This window comes from Oncorhynchus mykiss, chromosome 15, assembly GCF_013265735.2.
Source record: "Oncorhynchus mykiss isolate Arlee chromosome 15, USDA_OmykA_1.1, whole genome shotgun sequence".
Lineage (NCBI taxonomy): Eukaryota > Metazoa > Chordata > Actinopteri > Salmoniformes > Salmonidae > Oncorhynchus > Oncorhynchus mykiss.
In genome coordinates, this window is record NC_048579.1 from 53095566 (window position 1) to 53114260 (window position 18695).

Genomic DNA, 18695 nt, shown 5'->3' on the forward strand with positions numbered 1-18695 from the left:
ACCTGTGGGGATAGACTGTTCACCCTCTGGTCACCGTCTGTTGCCGCTGTGGTTTCTGAGAGAGAAAAAAAGGGAGGGAGGGAGGGGGAGAGAGACCGGAAGGAAGAAAAGCTAATTAGTTCAAGTTGAAAATCATCTCCGTGATATTCAGCTGGGGTCACTGGCAAGGTCAAACTAAGCCCCACCCACTACCATCTTATTAGCCCGTTAAACTCCCTGTCTGTGTTAGAGTGGGTTTAGAGGCAGTAATAACCACATTCTTTGGGTTCTGGCAGCCAGTGATGCAGGGAGACCACTTCCACTAGGTTTGGATGACTTTAACACCTGGCCATAGAAGGCTGGGGCATAGAAGACTTGCCAACAAACCACACAAACAGACAGAAGGCTGGGCCGTCTAGGGGCTTTTAACCAGGACACACACTAAAAAGGTCCCTTTCTGGAGACCCTGGCCATCTATGGCTGTCCTTGCCACAAACCCCAGAGGGCTGTGTGGGTGTGGTTCTTCAAGGGTGGCCGAGTACTCTGAGTCCAGGGATTACAGGGGTGAACCACACAGGCTTTTGGACGGACTCACTAACCCCTGGTTTACAGTGTTTCACCCAGCTCAGTAGCCCAGAACCACAGAGAAACCTTACAGGAACTCCTGTAAACTCACAAAAAAATACAGCCCAATATGGAGTTATAATAGGATATGATCATTACTAATCTGTGGAATCCTACTCACCTCTCAGATCCTCTCCCTCCGTCTGGTCGGGTTCACTTTGCTCCGAGAGAGGAGAGAGAAGGGAGATCCCCCTCATTCCCCCCTCTGGTCCCTCTCCCCCCACCACGGTCCACCTCTCCCCAACCTCCCCAGGCTGGTCCCCCCTCTCTGTCAGTCTGTCCTCCTCTGTCGGTCCCGTCTCCTGACTCTTGAAGTCCCTGTACGTCTCCACCCCCTCGTTCTTCAGGAAGTCTTGGAGGACAAACTCCTCGTCCCAGTCCAGGTCTTCCCCAGCCTGACAAAATAAATTAACTGAATTAAAACCTGTTCGGGGAATCAATCAAATCTATTTCTAAAGCCTTCTCCACATTAGCAGAAGAGGTTTTTCCAGGAACTCTGCCTAGACACCAAAGAGCACGTAGAAGCACAGGGAAAACTGTCTAAAAAGGCTAATGAATACAAAGCAAACAGTAGGATAAAGTTACACTTGTTTATTCAATGTGTCAATGTTTTAATTGAATCTGTCCCTACTTAAATAAATGATAGATATATACATAGAATGGAGCCTGTTCAAAGTGCTAATGTGAGATTTCAGAGTTTAACAGCAAATCAAAACATGGAGTACGATGAAGTTAAATCAGCATTCCTGGGAAAATGTAAGATCAATTGTGCGTTTCTCTTCCCTAATAGTTAAGGTTGGGGAGATGGTAAACTGATCCTAGATCTGTGCCTACGGCCGATAGACAAATTAACATGACAGAACAGGACAGAGAATATTTCTCCTGATCAGAAAGTGTTCTAAGTGTCCACTCAGCCTCCCACTCCATCCTTTAGCGTCTCTATTAAACAGCCTCTTCATCTGGATGGAAAACGTACTCCAAAGGTTACACAGCTATTCACCATCTGAATCAGAGTTCTATTCTCTGCTATGTTCCATACCATCTTTCTACAAGATATTCTACATGCCATCTGTGGCACACAGGGGACACCTCTTCCCCCATTCTTTCTCCATCTCTCAATTAGTCCTACCTGTGGATCAGCAGGGTCAGGGGTTTCACAGCTAGTCTCTGCTGTCCCGTCTACCTCTACCCTCCCTCCAACTCTCTCCCCCTCCTACCGGTGTCTCCTCGTCGGGGGTCTGGCAGCTGGCCTCCCTGCTGTCCCCCGGGGTATTTAGCCGGTCCAACTCTTCACGCAGCTGCCGCTTCTGATTCTCCTGCTCCTGAACCCTGCACGGACGGACCCACGTAAATTACACACATATTTACACAGACAGACACGTAAAGCAACACACTCCCAAAAACATCAACAAAAAGGGTCACTAGCCACAAATACTTCCGAAACCACGGCAATCATGCATCCAGTGAGTACAATGCAAATGAACAGATTCATCACTCTCACCCAGCCCATTGACAGCGTAGTGAAGGGTCCATAACATAACATACTGTACCCAATCCGCAGGCCCATGCAGTGTCCCATGCTGCTGTTGCCCAGCCTGTACTAGGATGGCAGGAGCTCTGGAGAGCCCCTAACTCCCAGTATCGGACAGCTCCTAACACCCAGTCCCAGACTAGTCCAGAGTAGTTTAGAGGGCCTGTGCACAGCTGGCTAGCCCAGACAACGTTCCCACAGCCTGGCCTGATAACGGCCCCCCCTCCCCCTTTTATCCTCCAGAGCAGGGCGGCAGTGTGGAACGGGCCCACGTGGCAGTGAGGCAGCTACAGACAGAGCCATACTGGACCAGGACCCAACCACTACTTAGACAGGTTAGAGGTCACCCAGTCAGACCCAGAGCACAGAGACTTCAGGAGAGCAGAGGGAAGCAACCAAATATGACCAGATTCCTCCCTAGATCCCTCCTGCACAGAGTCTGTATCTTCTTAGACAATGAAAGCCCCTCCCACCACACTGTAACCCTTTCTTATTCAAGACCCGCAAAATCTACTTGACCAGTGAGAGAAAAGCAGCACTCTAGTTCCTCTTGACCCTCACTTCCAACAGGCACACACACACAAACACACTCAACCCCCACTCACCTGACTGACAGGTGTAGTATCTCAGTGCGGGACCTCCTTATGCTGCTGGCCATCTTGATCAGTTCGTTCTCCAGGGAGTCGGTGTACTGGTCCAACTGCTCCAGGCTGAGGCCCCACTCCGTCCTCCTCTGATCCAGCTCAGACTGCACCGCCTGTGGGGGAGAAAGGGCAGGGAGTCAGCCTCTTCCTGGAGCTACAGGGTCTCAGGCAGTCAGACAGCCTATCCAGCGGTACTAGACATACAGTAAAGTATGTCCATCTCTTAGCCACAGCGACACTACTGCACTCACTCTTTACTCAAGAAGAATGTTTACTGTTGACGTGTCTGACGAATGTCTGACGAATGCAGATTGGAGAGAGAAAGGAGGTGGGAGAGAGGAAAGGGAGGGAGAAAGGGGGGAATGAAAGAGAGAGGGTGGCAGAGGGAGGTGACAAGGACCGAACGAGAGAGAGCGAGTGTGTGTGTGTTGCAAGAGAGACTGAATTTACACTACAGCACACTAACTAAGCCACGCTGCATTAATAGGCATTGATGGGATAGAGAGTTATATAACATTGTAGATTAGGGATCTCTGGAGAGGAGAGAGAGAACAGCCATATTATGTAATCCTCTAAAAGCTACGAGCAGAGAGAGTCCTATTCAGCCCAAACTCCTCCCTACTCCCCACATTGAACTCAGTAGGGTGCATCTCAATAGCCTAATTGCTCCTTTCCGCGTCTCATTTCCTGTATCTGTATTCTGCACTGATCTGAAAGAACAGGATAAGTGAAAAGCAATATGATGGAAAACCAAAAGGTATTTGCTCTTTTCTCTCGAATATCTCAACCTAGAGAAACACCAACCTCTTCTTTGATACAGATATGTGACCCCCAGGATACCTACACACACACCTAGAGTTCTCTGGTACAGAGTGACTCAGTAACATCCTCCTCTACCACTGAGCTGGATAGTGGTTTGATACATCCACTCGAATAGCTCTAGTGAGTGAGTGAGGGAGAGAGAACAATAGAAAAATAGTGAGAGAATGAGGGAGAGTGAGCAAGAGATAGAACGAGAGGAGCATGAGTGTGTGTGTGTCAGAGAGAAGAGAGCAAGAGCGAGGACAGAGAGAGCAAGAGAATGAGAGGGGAAGAAAGGACAGAGAAAGAGTAAGAGGACAGAAAGAAGGAATGAGAACGAGAGAGGCAGAGCGAGAGTGTGTGCACCTGCGTGAGATCGCGATAGTGTGTGTGTGTGTGTATGCCCCTCACCTGCAGTCTGGGGTCTTTACTAGCCCCTGGTCCTCCATAGTGGTGCATGAGTCCTCTGAGTGTTGACAAGATGGAGAGGCCCTCGTCCTTAAAATCTCTCTTCTGAAAACAGCCAGAAAAACAATTAATGTGTTTCAGGTTATCCGTGTAACTACTTTAAGTACTAATCAATTCAATTTTCTATGGAAGAAAATGAGTCATGCATCTACACCACAATCATACCATAGATGCACAAAAAGTTATTTTCTCCATGCTTTTGAAATGTGTGCTGGTTAGATACCAGTCCCTGCATAGTGTATTGAGTGCATAATTAGGACAGTAAGGGCTGAAAAGATCTAATGAATTATCAGGACTGCTGTATCTATAGTGTACAATTGGGACAATGTCTGCTGTATAGAGTACCAATTTGTTGATGAGGCTCTTGAACTCCGGGGACATCTGGTCAGGTGTGGGGCCCTGCAGGACCACTAACACCTCCCTGTCCAGAGACTCATCTAGCACAGATGCAAAGCTCAGTGGCGACACACACGCCGCACCCTGGAAATAAAACACGACTTGGTCATTAACCCTGAAGCGGATAGGCTGATGGTTTCAGTAAACGATAGCATAATAGGGTCCCTGGAGCTGAAGTTTTGGGTGAATACAGTGGAATGGTTCTCAAAGGTGTGCGCGTACTCAGAGAGAGTGGGTGTTCAATTCACAGGCTGCAAACATGGAACGGGGGGATATATTTATCTGACCTCCGGAGGTGTTTGAGCAAGGGCCAGTTCTGTCTGCAGGGATCCTGAAGTGCTGTGGTTCAACCTGTACGCCACCGACAGGGAGAGACCTGCACTGCAAGAGGGAGAGCGAGAGAGGAGAGAGAGAACCAATCAGAGCAAACTACAAAGACAAAAGGACATAGTTAAACAGAGAATACACATAATTCCCCAATCCTGCTACAAGACCAGTCAAGGCTCCACCTCTAGTACAGTGTACTTACACTGCCATGTCTGGCGGCATCATGCGTATCTGGCTCTCCAGCTTGGTCTTGTCTGCTCTCAACAGCTGTCAGAGACAACAAGACATCAAACACGGTTAGATAACACCACGACTGCTGCAGCTAATACATATTCACTGCAGCTGACAGACAAAGACATGCATATCATATAGGGCTCTGCTGAGAGAGACAAATCATTTTGCAGAGCTCTCTGGTCGGCAGTTCAGAGCAGTGGGGGTACAGCATTGCTGCTTGTACACATCCATTCCTTTATGATCTAGTGCATGGGAGTAGGGGCTAAGGGGAGATTTGGGATAGGGTAATGATTATCGAGACAGCCTCCTCACCTCTGTGACTGATGAGTACTCCATCACTGTAGCCATCAGCTCCTCAATCTGTCTGCACTTCTGTAGAGGGGAGACAACATGACAGCAATATTCTTGATTATTGTATTTCCCCCCAGGACAATGTCTCTGAAACATTCCAAATGTACGGTCATATGAATGAACAGATCAACAGACTATGCCCTGAAGCCTAGGTTATCACTGATCTAAGGACCCCAATCTATAATGTGACTTTGGCTTTGTACAGCCGTGTTATCATAGAGAATGTATAGTAGGGGACAGCCCGACTACAACAATGACCCATCTTTATTCATTACTGAACAGATACGGAACAAAAAGTACTATAAAGAAATGGTTTGTTTTTTTTATTCAGATGATACTGACCTGGAGTATGAGGGATTCCTTTTCACTCACGACAGCATCAAAGGAATGGTTATGGACCTGTGGATGAGAGAACAGACACTACACCATGAAACCACTGGCACTCATCCACAACACACAGGCAGACCAATCAGGAGCAGGCGTGGGGATCACTTTGATCCTAAAGGCCAGTTACGTAGGTCCATAGCACTGCACTCCAGGACTTTTTCAGAAGACCATGAAAGGCAAAACAAACATTCACACAACCTTTTCTTCTGGGCACAGTTGACCAGAAACAGATTAAGCCTAGTCTTGGACTAAGAAGGATTCTAAAAATGGAGAATCTTAATTGAAAGTTGTTTTTTAGTTGAGAACTAGGCTTAATCTGTTTCCAGGAAACCGCTTTCTAGTTGCCAACCTTGAATCACTTATTCCCTCAACAGTACAATAGTTTGTTCAATATAGTTGTGTGGACCCACCTGCAGCTCAGCGTTTAGGTCACACAGTTCAATCATCCTCTTCTGGAGGTCATCCATCTCCATGGTGACCTTGATGTTCTAGTCCACAGGTAGGGGGAGGAGGGAGAGATGAGTAATTCTACCCTAAAAGATGCCTTATTTTACCCTACCATGTCAGTTAAAAGTGGACAAGGTACATTAAAGTAGATAGCCATGGAATGGCATTTCCTAAATCAGTGTTTTCCAACCCTGGTCCTCCACTAACCCCAACAGTACACATTTTTATTGTAACCCTGGACAAACACACCTGATTCAACTTGTCAACTAATCATCAAGTCCTCAATGTGTTGAATGAGGTGTGTTTGTCAAGGGCTACAACAAAACTGTACTGTCGTGGGTACTGGAGGACCAGGGTTGGGAAAAACTGTCTAGGATCCTGGAAAAACAGCAGACAGGAAGTTCCCAGTGGAAGCAGATAGTCCTGCTGCTGTTGTTGTGTCGCCCTAGTAGGCACTTAACTGATCAATGACACTGATTGGTCGGTGAGCACAATCCTGATGACTCGCCACCAAATCAAATCTCTCATTAAAAGGAATGACCATCACATAGAAGCCCTCGGGGTGCCTTTACGATGCCTCCAATTAAATACATGATAAAGTAATGAAATGACCCAAGAGCAATGTAGATGTTGATGAAAGGGGTTCTGTGTGGAGAGAAAGGTTTCCAGTACAGCACCTCATCCTGAAGACAGCTTATCTTGGCAATCAGACTCTGGTTCTCTCTCTCCTGTTGGGGAGATGTTGAGTTAGTATAGGACTGTGGACGTTGTATAGTTAGTTGGATACAGGAAACAGCCAAAGGAAAGACCAAAACGAGACAGAACAACTTCTATGCCAAGGTGCATTGATTCTACAAGTGTCTAAAACTCTGTTGGAGGGATGCGACACTTCTTCCACGAGAAGTTCAATCATTTGGGGTTTTGTTGATGGTGGAATATGCCGTCTCAGGCACCGCTCCAGAAACTCCTATAAGTGTTCAATTGGGTTGAGGTCTGGTAACTGAGATTGCCGTGGCATATGGTTTACATCATTTTCATGCTCAACAAACCATTCAGTGACCACTTGTGCCTCGTGGACATGGGCATTATCATCCTATGGCAGCATAGCCATGGTAGCCAAAATAATGGCCTGTCCAGCATCTTTATAGATGACCCTAAATGAACTCAGGAACCTCAACTGTGTGGAAGCACCTGTTTTCAATACACACTGAACAAAAATATAAAAGGAAACATGTAAAGTGTTGGCCTTATGTTTATGAGCCTAAATAAGATCCCATAAAATGTTCCATACACAAAAAAAAAACGTATTTCTGTCAAATTCGTTTACATCCCTGTTAGTGAGCATTTCTCCACTGCCAAGATAATCCAGCCACCTGACAGGTGTGGCATATCAAGAAGCTGATTAAACAGCATGATATTACATAGGTGCACCATGTGCTGGGGACAATAAAAGGCCACTAAAATGTGCAGTTTTGTCACAACACAATGCCACAGATGTGTCAAGTTGAGGGTGCATGCAATTGGCATGCTGACTACAGGAATGTCCACCAGAGCTGTTGCCAGAGTATTTTATGTTGATTTCTCTACCAAAAGCCGCCTCTGTCGTTTTAGAGAATTTGGCAGTATGTCCAACCGGCCTCACAACCGCAGACCACATGTAACTTCGCCAGCTCAGGACCTCCACATCCAATCTTCTTCACCAGCGGGAACGTCTGAGACCAAACACACAGAGAGCTAATGAAACTGTAGGTTTACACAACCAAAGTATGTCTGCACAAACTCTCAGAAACATTCTCAGGGAAGTTAATCTGCATGCTCGTAGTCCCCACAAAGGTCTTGACCTGACTGCAGTTCGGAGTCGTAACCGATTTCAGTGGGCAAATGCTCACATTCGATGGCCACCGGCACGCTGGGAAAGTGTGCTCTTCATGGATGAATCCTGGTTTCAACTGTACTGGGCAGATGGCCGACAGAGTATGGCTTTGTGTGGGCGAGGTGTTCACTGATTTTAACGCTGTGTACAGAGTGCCCCATGGTGGTGGTAGAGTTATGGTATGGGCAGGCAAAAGCTATGGACAATGAACACAATTGTATTTTATAGATAGCAATTTGAATGCACAGAGATACCGTGACGAGATCCCGAGGCCCATTGTCGTGCCATTCATCCGCCGCCATCACCTAATGCATGGCCCCATGTCGTAAGGATCTGTACACAATTCCTGGAAGCTGAAAATGTCCCAGTTCTTCCATGGTCTGCATACCCACCAGACATGTCACCCATTGAGCATGTTTGGGATGCTCTGGATCGACGTACATGACAGCGTGTTCCAGTGGAGTGGGACAACATTCCAAGGGACACAATCAAAAGCCTGCTCAACTCTATGCAAAGGACATGTCTCACTGCATGAAGCAAATGGTGGAGACACCAGATACTGACTGGTTTTCTGATCCACACCCCTACCTTTTCTTTAAGGTATCTGTGACCAACATATTCAAATCTGTATTCCCACTCATATGAATTCCATAGATTAGGGCCTAATGAATTTATTTTTAAAAAATATTAAAAAATTAAACTGATTTCATTATATGAACTGTAACTCAGTAAAATCTTTGAAATTGTTGCACGTTGAGTTTATACTTTTGTTCAGTGTAGATAGTTGAATAGCATGACAGTGAAGTAGTGTGTGTGAGTGTATATACCATATGTTTGGTCTGAGCCGAGGCCCTGGCTCTGCCCTCCTCTGTACAGCTCAGACTCATCTTCATCTCCTCCACCTCATCCTTCAACATCTTCTCCTTCTGGGCCAGCTGCTGGCCTCTACAGGGGGGAGAGAGGGACATTATACTTGGGTGTGTGTATGTGGGGCCTAATAGGAGGTTCAATTGAGAGAAGGCGGAATAGGAAGGCAGGCATTTCAATAGTATGCGTGACTGTGTGTGTGTGTACAGTCCATACAGTCTGGCCTGTGACTTGAGCTCCTCGTTCTCCTCTGCTAGTTTCTGGTTATGGTCCTCCATGGTCTCCACATTCTGCTTCAGCTTCCTCACCTCCTCCTGAAGCTTCTGGTTACTGAACTGCAGGTCGGTCACACAGAACACCAGGTCTGACGTCTCACTGGGGAGAAAAACACAGTCACATACAGGTTAAGACACGGTTAGTCAAATGTCAAATTGGACAATTGCATGCACACACGAACACTACTTACAAATCTGTTCGTGACACCTCCCCTCCAAATGCCTCCAGACTACCCGAGGTCATGTTCAGCAGGACAGACCTCTTAGCTGATGGAGTGAGAGAAGTGGTCTATGCTTATAGAAAGAATGAGGGAGAAAATACATTGACTTGCTAAAATGAGAAGTTGTGTGTAAGAGAGTGAGTGAGTGGTGGAACGAGAGAGAGAGCTACTTGGAGGCATGGTACAAGAGAACCTTCACCCCTCACAAGTCATCCATTTCTCTGATTAGTCCTCTAATGTCTCCTATATGTCTGTGACAGGCTCGGAGTCTGACAGACTATACAGTGGCTTGTGAAAGTATTCACCCCCCTTGGCATTTTTCCTATTACAACCTGGAATTAAAATTGATTTTTCTGGGGGGGGGGGGGGTGTACACAACATGCCTACCACTTTGAAGATGCAAAATATGTTTTATTGTGAAACAAGAAAAAAAAAAAAAAAAAAAAAAAGTTAGCTTGATCGTGCATAACTATTCACCCCCCTCAAAACTTTGTAGAGCCACATTTTGCAGCAATTACAGCTGCAAGTCTCTTGGGGTATATATCTAGAAGCTTGGCAGTGGCACATCTAGCCACTGTGATCTTTGCCCATTCTTCAAGGCAAAACTGCTCCAGCTCCTTCAAGTTGGATGGATTCCGCTGGTGAACAGCAATCTTTAAGTCATACCACAGATTCTCAATTGGATTGAGGTCTGGACTTTGACTAGGCCATTCAAAGACATTTAAATGTTTCCCCTTAAACCACTCAAGTGTTGCTTTAGCAGTATGCTTAGGGTCATTCTCCTTCTAGAAGGTTAACCTCCGTCCCAGTCTCAAACCTCTGGAAGACAAACAGGTTTCCCTCAAGAATTTCCCTGCATTTAGCACCATCCATCCTTCATTCAATTCTGACCAGTTTCCCAGTCCCTGCCGATGAAAAACATCCTCCACAACATGATGCTGCCACCACCATGCTTCCCTGTGGGGATGGTGTTCTCAGGGTGATGAGGTGTTTTTCCTTGATGGCCAATAAGCTTTTTTTTTCATTTCACTTCGCCAATTTGGACTATTTTGTGTATGTCCATTACATTAATTCCAAATAAAAATATATTTAAATTACAGGTTGTAATGCAACAAAATAGAAAAAATGCCAAGGGAGATGAATACTTTTGCAGGCACTGTATGTCTGTATCAACTCACCTGACAGGCTGTCTCGGAGTCTGACAGACTCTTGAGTTAGGTCCTCTGGTGTGTCGTCCCTGTGGTTGTGGTGAAGACAAGGAGACAGACACCCAGAAACATGACATTACACAGTCACACAATATCACAGGCTTACCTTCACACACACACGCAGAGGTTAATGTATATGTTACAACACAAAAGTTACAGAAGCTTATCTAATAGACAACAAGCTCTTTGATGAGAATATTCGACTGTAAACTTGGTATCCATGTGACAGAACACATGAACTAGAACACAGCACCCTCTACAGGAAAAAGTGGGACAAGACAACATGCACTGCTATGTAGTGCACTACGTTTGACCACAGCCCTGGTCAAAAGTAGTGCACTATAAAAGGGAAGAGTGGCATATTTGTGGGGGGGGGGGGCACAGAAAACATCTCCAGTACCCATTCTTTCTGCAGTCATCGATCCACTCCTTCATGATGGCGTGGTAGGTGTCCAGGTCTATGGAGACATCTTTGTGCTCTGGGTCCAGCATATTACACAGGTCCTCCAGCCCGCTGTCCTCAGAACCCCGGCTGGTGGTGTGACGCAGGTAGTCCACGATACGAGACACGTACACCTTACCTGAAGGAGCAGGAGGGGGTCAGGTTACTGTCTTTACCATAGTAATTTACTGGGTTAGTGTAGTCAGTCTGGTGACTAGCATGGGAAGGGACCTCCCCAGGAGTCATAGCAATCGCCTTCCTCCGCCTGAGGTTCTTTCAGTAACAGCTTTTAGTAAACAAAATAGGACTGTGAAGAGACAACCACCCAAAGGGAATCTAGAGCACTTGTATCACATCATTGACTGCTTCAGAAACAAAGAAAAGCAGACCTGGCTACACCACAGTGGAGTAAGTTACTGGCTGCCTTTTTAACAAAACTTTATCACAGCGAGTGTGTGTATGAGATTGTGCCTCCTTATGCGTGTTCGATACGGTGAGTCGGGATAGAAGAGTGTGTACTCCACAATGTGCTAGATTTGATATTTTGAGTGTACTTCTGTGCTCAGTATATATTTGATACTTTGAGAGTTTAATGCTGTATGTGAGCGAGTGCGTACCTCTGCGCTGGGTGTCACAAACATGGAAAATGGTGTCTAGTAAATCCTCTTCACAGATCAGACTGACCTCAGTCATCATCTCCTTCCGATTCTCAGAGGACATGGCTCCTACACACACACACACACGAGACCAGCAAGAAAACTAAGAGCGTTAAACCGAACCTGCTCCATGAAAGCCTTGCCTCTTCTCACTGACTCACGTACTAGGATGGCTTGCTACATCATTACTGTACTGTTTCTGATGACAATGACTCTGTAACTACACTGGCCAATGGCCACTTCATCAGCTGACATCAGTGGCCAATAAACATGATTGATCTTCTGTCAGTTGCATAACATTCCTTGAGAAAACATAATAAAATGTACATACTGGTGTGTGACATAAGAAATGGCAAATGGAAAGGAGTGTGTGACAGGCCTGAGGAATGCTCTTAACCTCGTGATCAATAGTTATCATTGATGTCATTGTTCACTAAGAACTGAGCAGTGCTTTTGAAATCCTACAGTGAGGGTGTGTATTCCCCTTACCGTCTCCCATGGACAGTCTCTTGACAACCTGGGCCGGGTAAGGCAGCTCACACTGCAGCAGGTTGGCCGTGGAGTCCGACGAGCAGAAGTTGAGGTTGTAGGACAGCAGGCTCTGTGCAGGTGTGCGAGTTAGAGATGGGGCCCTGTGCCTCTCGCTGCCGTCAGACCCTGTCCCCGCCTCAGGCTGAGTAAACTGGTGACCATGAGAGAAGCTGAAAAAAGTGTCTCCAGTCTGGACAGCTGGGGTGGAGCAGTTCCTCTGCCATCCTCTCCCTTGCCCTCCTAACCCCACCCCTACCCCCCTCCACTCCCCAGGATTACTCGTTATGGTAAACGTAGCATTGACCGGGGTTGGGGGGTTCATGGTGGGGTTGGCTGGGCTGGAGTTGGGACAGTGGGAGCTCCTGGGAAGCTGGGGTGAACCCTTGGGGGTTAACAGCCCCTCCCTCTCGCGCTTCTTCAGGATGACTTCCAGGTTGCGGCGCAGGCTGGACTGGGGGCTGTCGTAGCTGCTGGACGTGAACTTTGGAATCTGGAAGGGCGAGGAGGGGTTAACCTCACGGTCGTGCCGCTGGATGGTCTGCAGCTTACGACAGATGCTGTCAACAGGGTTGTGGCGTTGACGATGGGTCACTCCAAGGTCCATGCTGGAGCAGGGGGTGACAACACAAGAGCTAGAGAGGGGAGAAGCTGTCATTGGAGACCGGCCGTCATTGTAAACATGAATTTGATATTAATTGACCTGCCTGGTAAAGTAAAGGTCAAATAAATCATTAAAAAGGAGACGGGTTTAGTGAAAGGTGAGAAATTACACTGATAGTCCAGATACTTCCCAAGTTCATCACATTTCAGACATCTCAAATAGACTATAGTTGTTGATTGAGGTTGTTGTAGTGTATCCTTCTTGTGTTTCTTGTGTGTAGACCATAGGATTAGTTTTTAAATGGGAGCAACAGAGCACAGCACGCCAGCAGTCTACCTGGATAAAAATAACGAGCGTACCTGAGCCACTAACTGAAAGGACACTTATTATTAAATCAAATCTTCTGTAAACTAACAAATGTTTCTAAAAACATTAAACTAACAAGAGTGAGTTACCCTAATATATATTTTGTTGCCAAGACAAAAATGTTGTAGCCTTGTGTTATGCAAAATACGATAACAAGGACTGCCATGAATAATTGACGCCAATTTTCTTTCTTTTTTCAATAAATATGAACGACAAACTGTCGTAGTTTATACTTGGATTTTGATGTAGGCTACTTACCTCTCTTTACCGTGTTGCCTATCTTTTGTAAACGTAAATAGTCCTCTTTGACGTCTCAATTCGCTTGATACAGCCTTCAAAGTCAAACCACACTCGGGAAATCAATCAGAGCGCTTGAGTGACATGTGTTTGCAATTTGAAACCGACGGGATAGGTAGATCACTCATCTAAAACCAAGCCAACACTGACCCTTTGTGGCCAATAATATTGTTGCATCCCCGTTTGATCACAGACCTTCAGACTCACAAGTCGAAAGTCAGTTATTTTTCAGTGTAAAAATCCACAATTGGAGATGTGTGATTGGAGAAAGTGGTAAAAACCAACAAATACGCTGTACCACCGGCCAGGTGTTGTCTATGAAGTTGATTACAGTGTGCCTACCCTGCACTGGTGTAAAGTACTTAAAGTACTACTTAAGTCGTTTTTGGGGGTATCTGTACTTTACGATTGATATTTTTTGACAATTTTGACTTTGACTTCACTTACATTCCTAAATTATGTACTCTCTACTCCATACATTTTCCCTGACTCATACTCATTGCATTTTGAATGCTTAGCAGGACAGACAATTATCCAATTCGCACACTTATCAAGAGAACATCCCTGGTCTTCCCTACTGCCTCTGATCTGGTGGACTCACTAAACACAAATGCTTTGTTTGTAAATTATGTCTGAGTGTTGGAGTGTGACCCTGGCTATCAGTAAAGAAATAAAAAAGTACGTTTTACTTTTGATACTAACGTATATTTTAGCAACAACATTTACTTTTGATACTTAAGTATATTTAAAACCAAGTAGTATTTTACTGGGTGACATTCACTTTTACTTGAATCATTTTCTATTAAGGTATCTTTACTTTGACTCAAGTATGAGATTTGGGTACTTTTTCCACTACTGCTGCCCTGTGTTCTTCTGTATCTTTAGCTAATAAAGAGACTGCACCATGTCTTTCGATTAGAATAGAATAGAGCTGGACTAACTTTGAAGAATAGAATATCGTGCCAACAAATGCCAAATCAATGTACCTATTTTGCAGTAGACGTGCTGTGATCCCAATGTAAACAGCACACCTCAATGTAAGCTAATGGATAACTTTGTTACTGTTTATATCAATACAAACATGGTTCTGATGTCTGTGAGACAGTACAATTGATCATTGCCAGGGTTCTGCATGGAGAAATTAGTGAAGAACAGGTTAGGTCACCTCATTTCCTCAGAGAGAGCTTATAGGCTAGTGAAAATCTACACCAAAGGTCCATGTTGGAATGTCTTTTGTACAATACAAGTTCAAATCTCTCTCTCTCTCTCTCATTCTCTCTGACAAAGTGTGTCTCTTCAGACCCATGCTTAACATGAACTGTATGTCCAAGTCTGCAGAGAGAGCCTGCCTGCTGGCAAGAACACACATAGAGCACATAGTATGGTATCATACCAACTAAAGTACAATAATAATAGTTAGATACACTGTATTTCATATTTCATGTACACTGAAGAATGAAACACTGTTAACACTTTCCACAACATATTTTGTAATGAATGTTCTGTCCTCATGCTCTCTCTCTCTCTCTCTCTCTCTCTCTCTCTCTCTCTCTCTCTCTCTCTCTCACTCTCTCGCTCTCTCTCTTCCTGTCTGTGTCTTTTGAGACGTCTGTGCATCATTTAGCATCAACAATGGTATGGTTTATTGTAGTAGGCTTTGATAAACTTAGGGTAATACATGCATGGAAGACAATGTACATTTAATATATAAATGAGAGAAGAACAGTAAGTGAAAAGCCATAAACAGCAGGGACAATTCAGGGAGGAAAACCTGTTTGGTTGTATACCACAACGCATATTATATACTGAACACAAATATAAACGCAACATGCAACAATTTCAAAGATTTTAATGAGTTACAGTTCATATAAGAAAATCAGTCGGTTTAAATAAATAAATGAGGCCCTAATCTATGGGTTTTACATGACTGGGAACAAAGATATGCATCTGTTGGTCACAGGTACATTTAAGGAAAAAGGTAAGGGCGTGGATCAGAAAAACAGTCAGTATCTGGTGTGACCACGATTAGCCTCATATGGCGCTACACATCTCCTTCGCATTGAGTTGATCAGGCTGTTGATTGTGGCCTGTGGACTGTTGTCCCACTCCTCTTCAATGGCTGTGCGAAGTTGCTGTATATTGAAAGGGACCTGAAACACGCTGTCGTACAGAGCATCCCAAACATGCTCAATGGGTGACATGTCTGGTCAGCATGCAGACCATGGAAGAACTGGAACATTTTCAGCTTCCAGGAATTGTGTACAGATTCTTGAGACATGGGGCTGTTTATTAACATGCTGAAACATGAGGTGATGCAGTGGATGAATATCATGACAATGGGGCTCAGGATCATGAAACAGGAATGTAAACAAATTTGTACACACAATTTGGGAGAAATATGCTTTTTGTGTGTCTGGAAAATGTCTGTGATTACTTATATCAGGGGACCAACACTTTACATGTTGCGTTTATATTTATGTTCAATGATACAAACTACTGTACCTCTGTACACATATAGTCAGGTCCAAAATGATTGACAACCTTGATAAAGATGAGCTAAAAAGATTGTATAAAATAAAAAATACAAATACTGAGCTACATTGCACACATATTTTTTGGGGAAAATTATAATATTATATTCTAATACAATTGCTGAGAGAAAGAGATTTTGTTTAACAAGTAATATTTTTTTTCTAAAATAGATAGAGGTACAAATGATTGCCACCCCTGCTTCCAATATACTGTACCTCACCTTGCAAGGATAATGGCACCGAGCCTTTTTCTAAAATATTTCATGAGATCGGAGAACATATTTGGAGGGATCTTAGACTATTCCTCCATACAGAATGTTTCCCAGTGTCATAACGTTGGCCTGGAGGTAGGTTTATGACCGTCATAAATACCTCTTTCCCCCCTTTTCCTCTCTCTACCCTACTGATGTTACATTTGCAAACACCTTTGGTTAACATATAGATTCTGGGAACATCAGAAGGTTGAATTCTTCGAAGAACATTCTTCAAAGGACAAAGGACTCGATTTGGCAACACGGCCTTCCATCTTCCAACCTACCGAAGCGCAGCTCAGAGGAAATATTTATTGCATCTTCCTTTTCCAAATTGGCGGTAATTTAGAATGCATAAGATACTGTATTTACGATAGCACAGCTTCGTCCTTTTGTTCATCAATCTTCCCGCTCTTTCACTCAAACCCAGCCCCTTTTCTTTTGTGCAACAAGCTGTCATATCTGTTCCGCCCGCTAGGGACGTTTTCCTTTATGACGTAATTTGTAATCAAGTTATGATTAATTATGTGTATGTGTAATTCTGTGTGATTAGTTAGGTATTTAGTAAATAAATAATTAAACCCAATTTTGTATTGCTGATTCAACTTGTTAGCCAGGGTTCGTGAAGATAACCAAGAATTTACAACTTTCAGATGAGACTAAATTAAGGTGACGATTTAATATTGACTGCTATTGATGTAAAATATTACTAGGTCTTTAAGAGTTTATTCGGAAGATAACAGCTCTATAAATATTATTTCGTGGGGCCCCGACTCTCTATTTATTTACATTTACATGATTAGCTCAATCAGGTGATATTAATTACGGAGAAATTATTTTATAGAATAACATGTCATATCACTTAATCCGGCATAGCCAAAGACACAACACCAGTATCCTTTGTTTGCGCTTATGGACCGCTCCATTCAATTTAAACCACAGGTTTTCAATGGGGTCTAAGTCCAGAGACTGAGATGGCAATTGCAAAATGTTGATTTTGTGGTCAATTAACCATTTCTTTGTGGAGTTTGATGGGCTGTGGCCAAGTTTAAGCCTCCTGGGAGATGCAAACAGGTTTTTGGCTAAAATGTCCTGGCACTGGGTAAATGTCATGATGCCAATGCCCTCAGCTCTGTCGTTGTTTGTTGTGTCATCAGCAAACTTGATATTTGAGTTGGAGTCGTGCATGGCCACGCAGTCGTGGGTGACCCATGGAGTACAAAAGAGGGCTAAGCACACACCCCTGGGGGGGCCCGTGTTGAGGATCAGTGTGGCGGAGAAGTTGTTGCCTCCCCTCACCACCTGGGGTCGGCCCGACAGGAAGTCCAAGACCCAGTTGCACAGGAACACATATAAATATATGGATGCACTATGCCGTGCGGCATAGTCAAGATGCAATAGATGGTATAAAATGCAGTATGAGATGAGTAATGTAGGATTTGTAAACATTATTAAAGTGACATTATTTAAAGTGACTAGTGATACCTTTATTAAATCTATTTATTTAAGTGGCCAGTGATTTGAGTCTGTATGCTGGCAGCATAACAGTTTAAACAATCTGATGGCCTTGAGATAGAATCTGTTTTTCAGTCTCGGTTCCAGCTTTGATGCACCTGTACTGACCTCGCCTTCTGGATGATAGCAGGGTGAACAGGCAGTGGCTCGGGTGGTTGTTGTCCTTGATGATCTTTTTGTCTTTCTGGTGACTTCGGGTGCTGTAGGTGTCCTGGAGGGCAGGTAGTTTGCCCCCGGTGATGCGTTGTGCAGCCTGCACTACCCTCTGGAGAGCCTTGCAGTTGAGGGCGGTGCAATTTCCGTACCAGGTGGTGATACAGCCCGACAGGATGCTCTCCATCGTGCATTTGTAAAAGTTTGTGAGGGTTTTAGGTGCCAAATTTCTTCAGCCTCCTGAGGTTGAAGAGGCGCTGTTGCGCCTTCTTCACCACGCTGTCTGTGTGGGTGAACCATTTCAGTTTGTCCGTGATGTGTATGCCGAGGAACTTAAAACTTTCCACCTTCTCCACTACTGTCCCATCGATGGGGATAGGGGGGTGCTCCCCTTGCTGTTTCCTGAAGTCCACGATAATTTCCTTTGTTTTGACGTGGAGTGAGAGGTTATTTTCCTGACACCACACACTGAGGGCCCTCACCTCCTCCCTGTAGGCTCATCTCATCATTGTTGGTAATCAAGCCTACCATTGTAGTGTCGTCTGCAAACTTCATGATTGAGTTGAAGACGTGCATGGTCACGCAGTCAAGGGTGAACAGGGAGTACAGGAGAGGGCTGAGAACGTACCCTTGTGGGGCCCCAGTATTGAGGATCAGCAGGGTGGAGATGTTGTTACCTACCTTCACCACCTGGGGGCGGCACATCAGAAAGTTCAAGA

The 18695-nt window shown here is 44.8% G+C and overlaps 1 protein-coding gene across 8 annotated transcripts in view; it reads right to left on the reverse strand.

Annotated features, from left to right (window-relative positions):
* Positions 1 to 13645, reverse strand: part of lrmp (lymphoid-restricted membrane protein) — a 23564-nt gene extending 9919 nt beyond the window's left edge. For 4 of the 8 annotated variants that reach the window (XM_021563601.2, XM_021563602.2, XM_021563600.2 and 1 more), the window contains exons 1-19: positions 12221 to 12866; positions 11693 to 11800; positions 11034 to 11214; positions 10604 to 10662; positions 9396 to 9471; positions 9146 to 9304; positions 8890 to 9007; positions 6867 to 6917; positions 6153 to 6230; positions 5698 to 5754; positions 5317 to 5376; positions 4973 to 5037; positions 4731 to 4824; positions 4393 to 4527; positions 3991 to 4092; positions 2740 to 2891; positions 1821 to 1932; positions 725 to 998; positions 3 to 55 (exon numbers count right to left, since the gene is read on the reverse strand). In XM_021563601.2, the coding sequence (XP_021419276.2) occupies positions 3 to 55; positions 725 to 998; positions 1821 to 1932; positions 2740 to 2891; positions 3991 to 4092; positions 4393 to 4527; positions 4731 to 4824; positions 4973 to 5037; positions 5317 to 5376; positions 5698 to 5754; positions 6153 to 6230; positions 6867 to 6917; positions 8890 to 9007; positions 9146 to 9304; positions 9396 to 9471; positions 10604 to 10662; positions 11034 to 11214; positions 11693 to 11800; positions 12221 to 12866 (2580 nt within the window). Of the gene's footprint in view, positions 1 to 2; positions 56 to 724; positions 999 to 1820; positions 1933 to 2739; positions 2892 to 3990; positions 4093 to 4392; positions 4528 to 4730; positions 4825 to 4972; positions 5038 to 5316; positions 5377 to 5697; positions 5755 to 6152; positions 6231 to 6866; positions 6918 to 8889; positions 9008 to 9145; positions 9305 to 9395; positions 9472 to 10603; positions 10663 to 11033; positions 11215 to 11692; positions 11801 to 12220; positions 12895 to 13032; positions 13200 to 13222; positions 13457 to 13487 lie in introns of those variants that run through there. The other 4 variants (XM_021563599.2, XM_021563598.2, XM_036944599.1 and 1 more) reach the window with 4 other exon arrangements.
* Positions 13646 to 18695: the final 5050 nt, after the last annotated feature.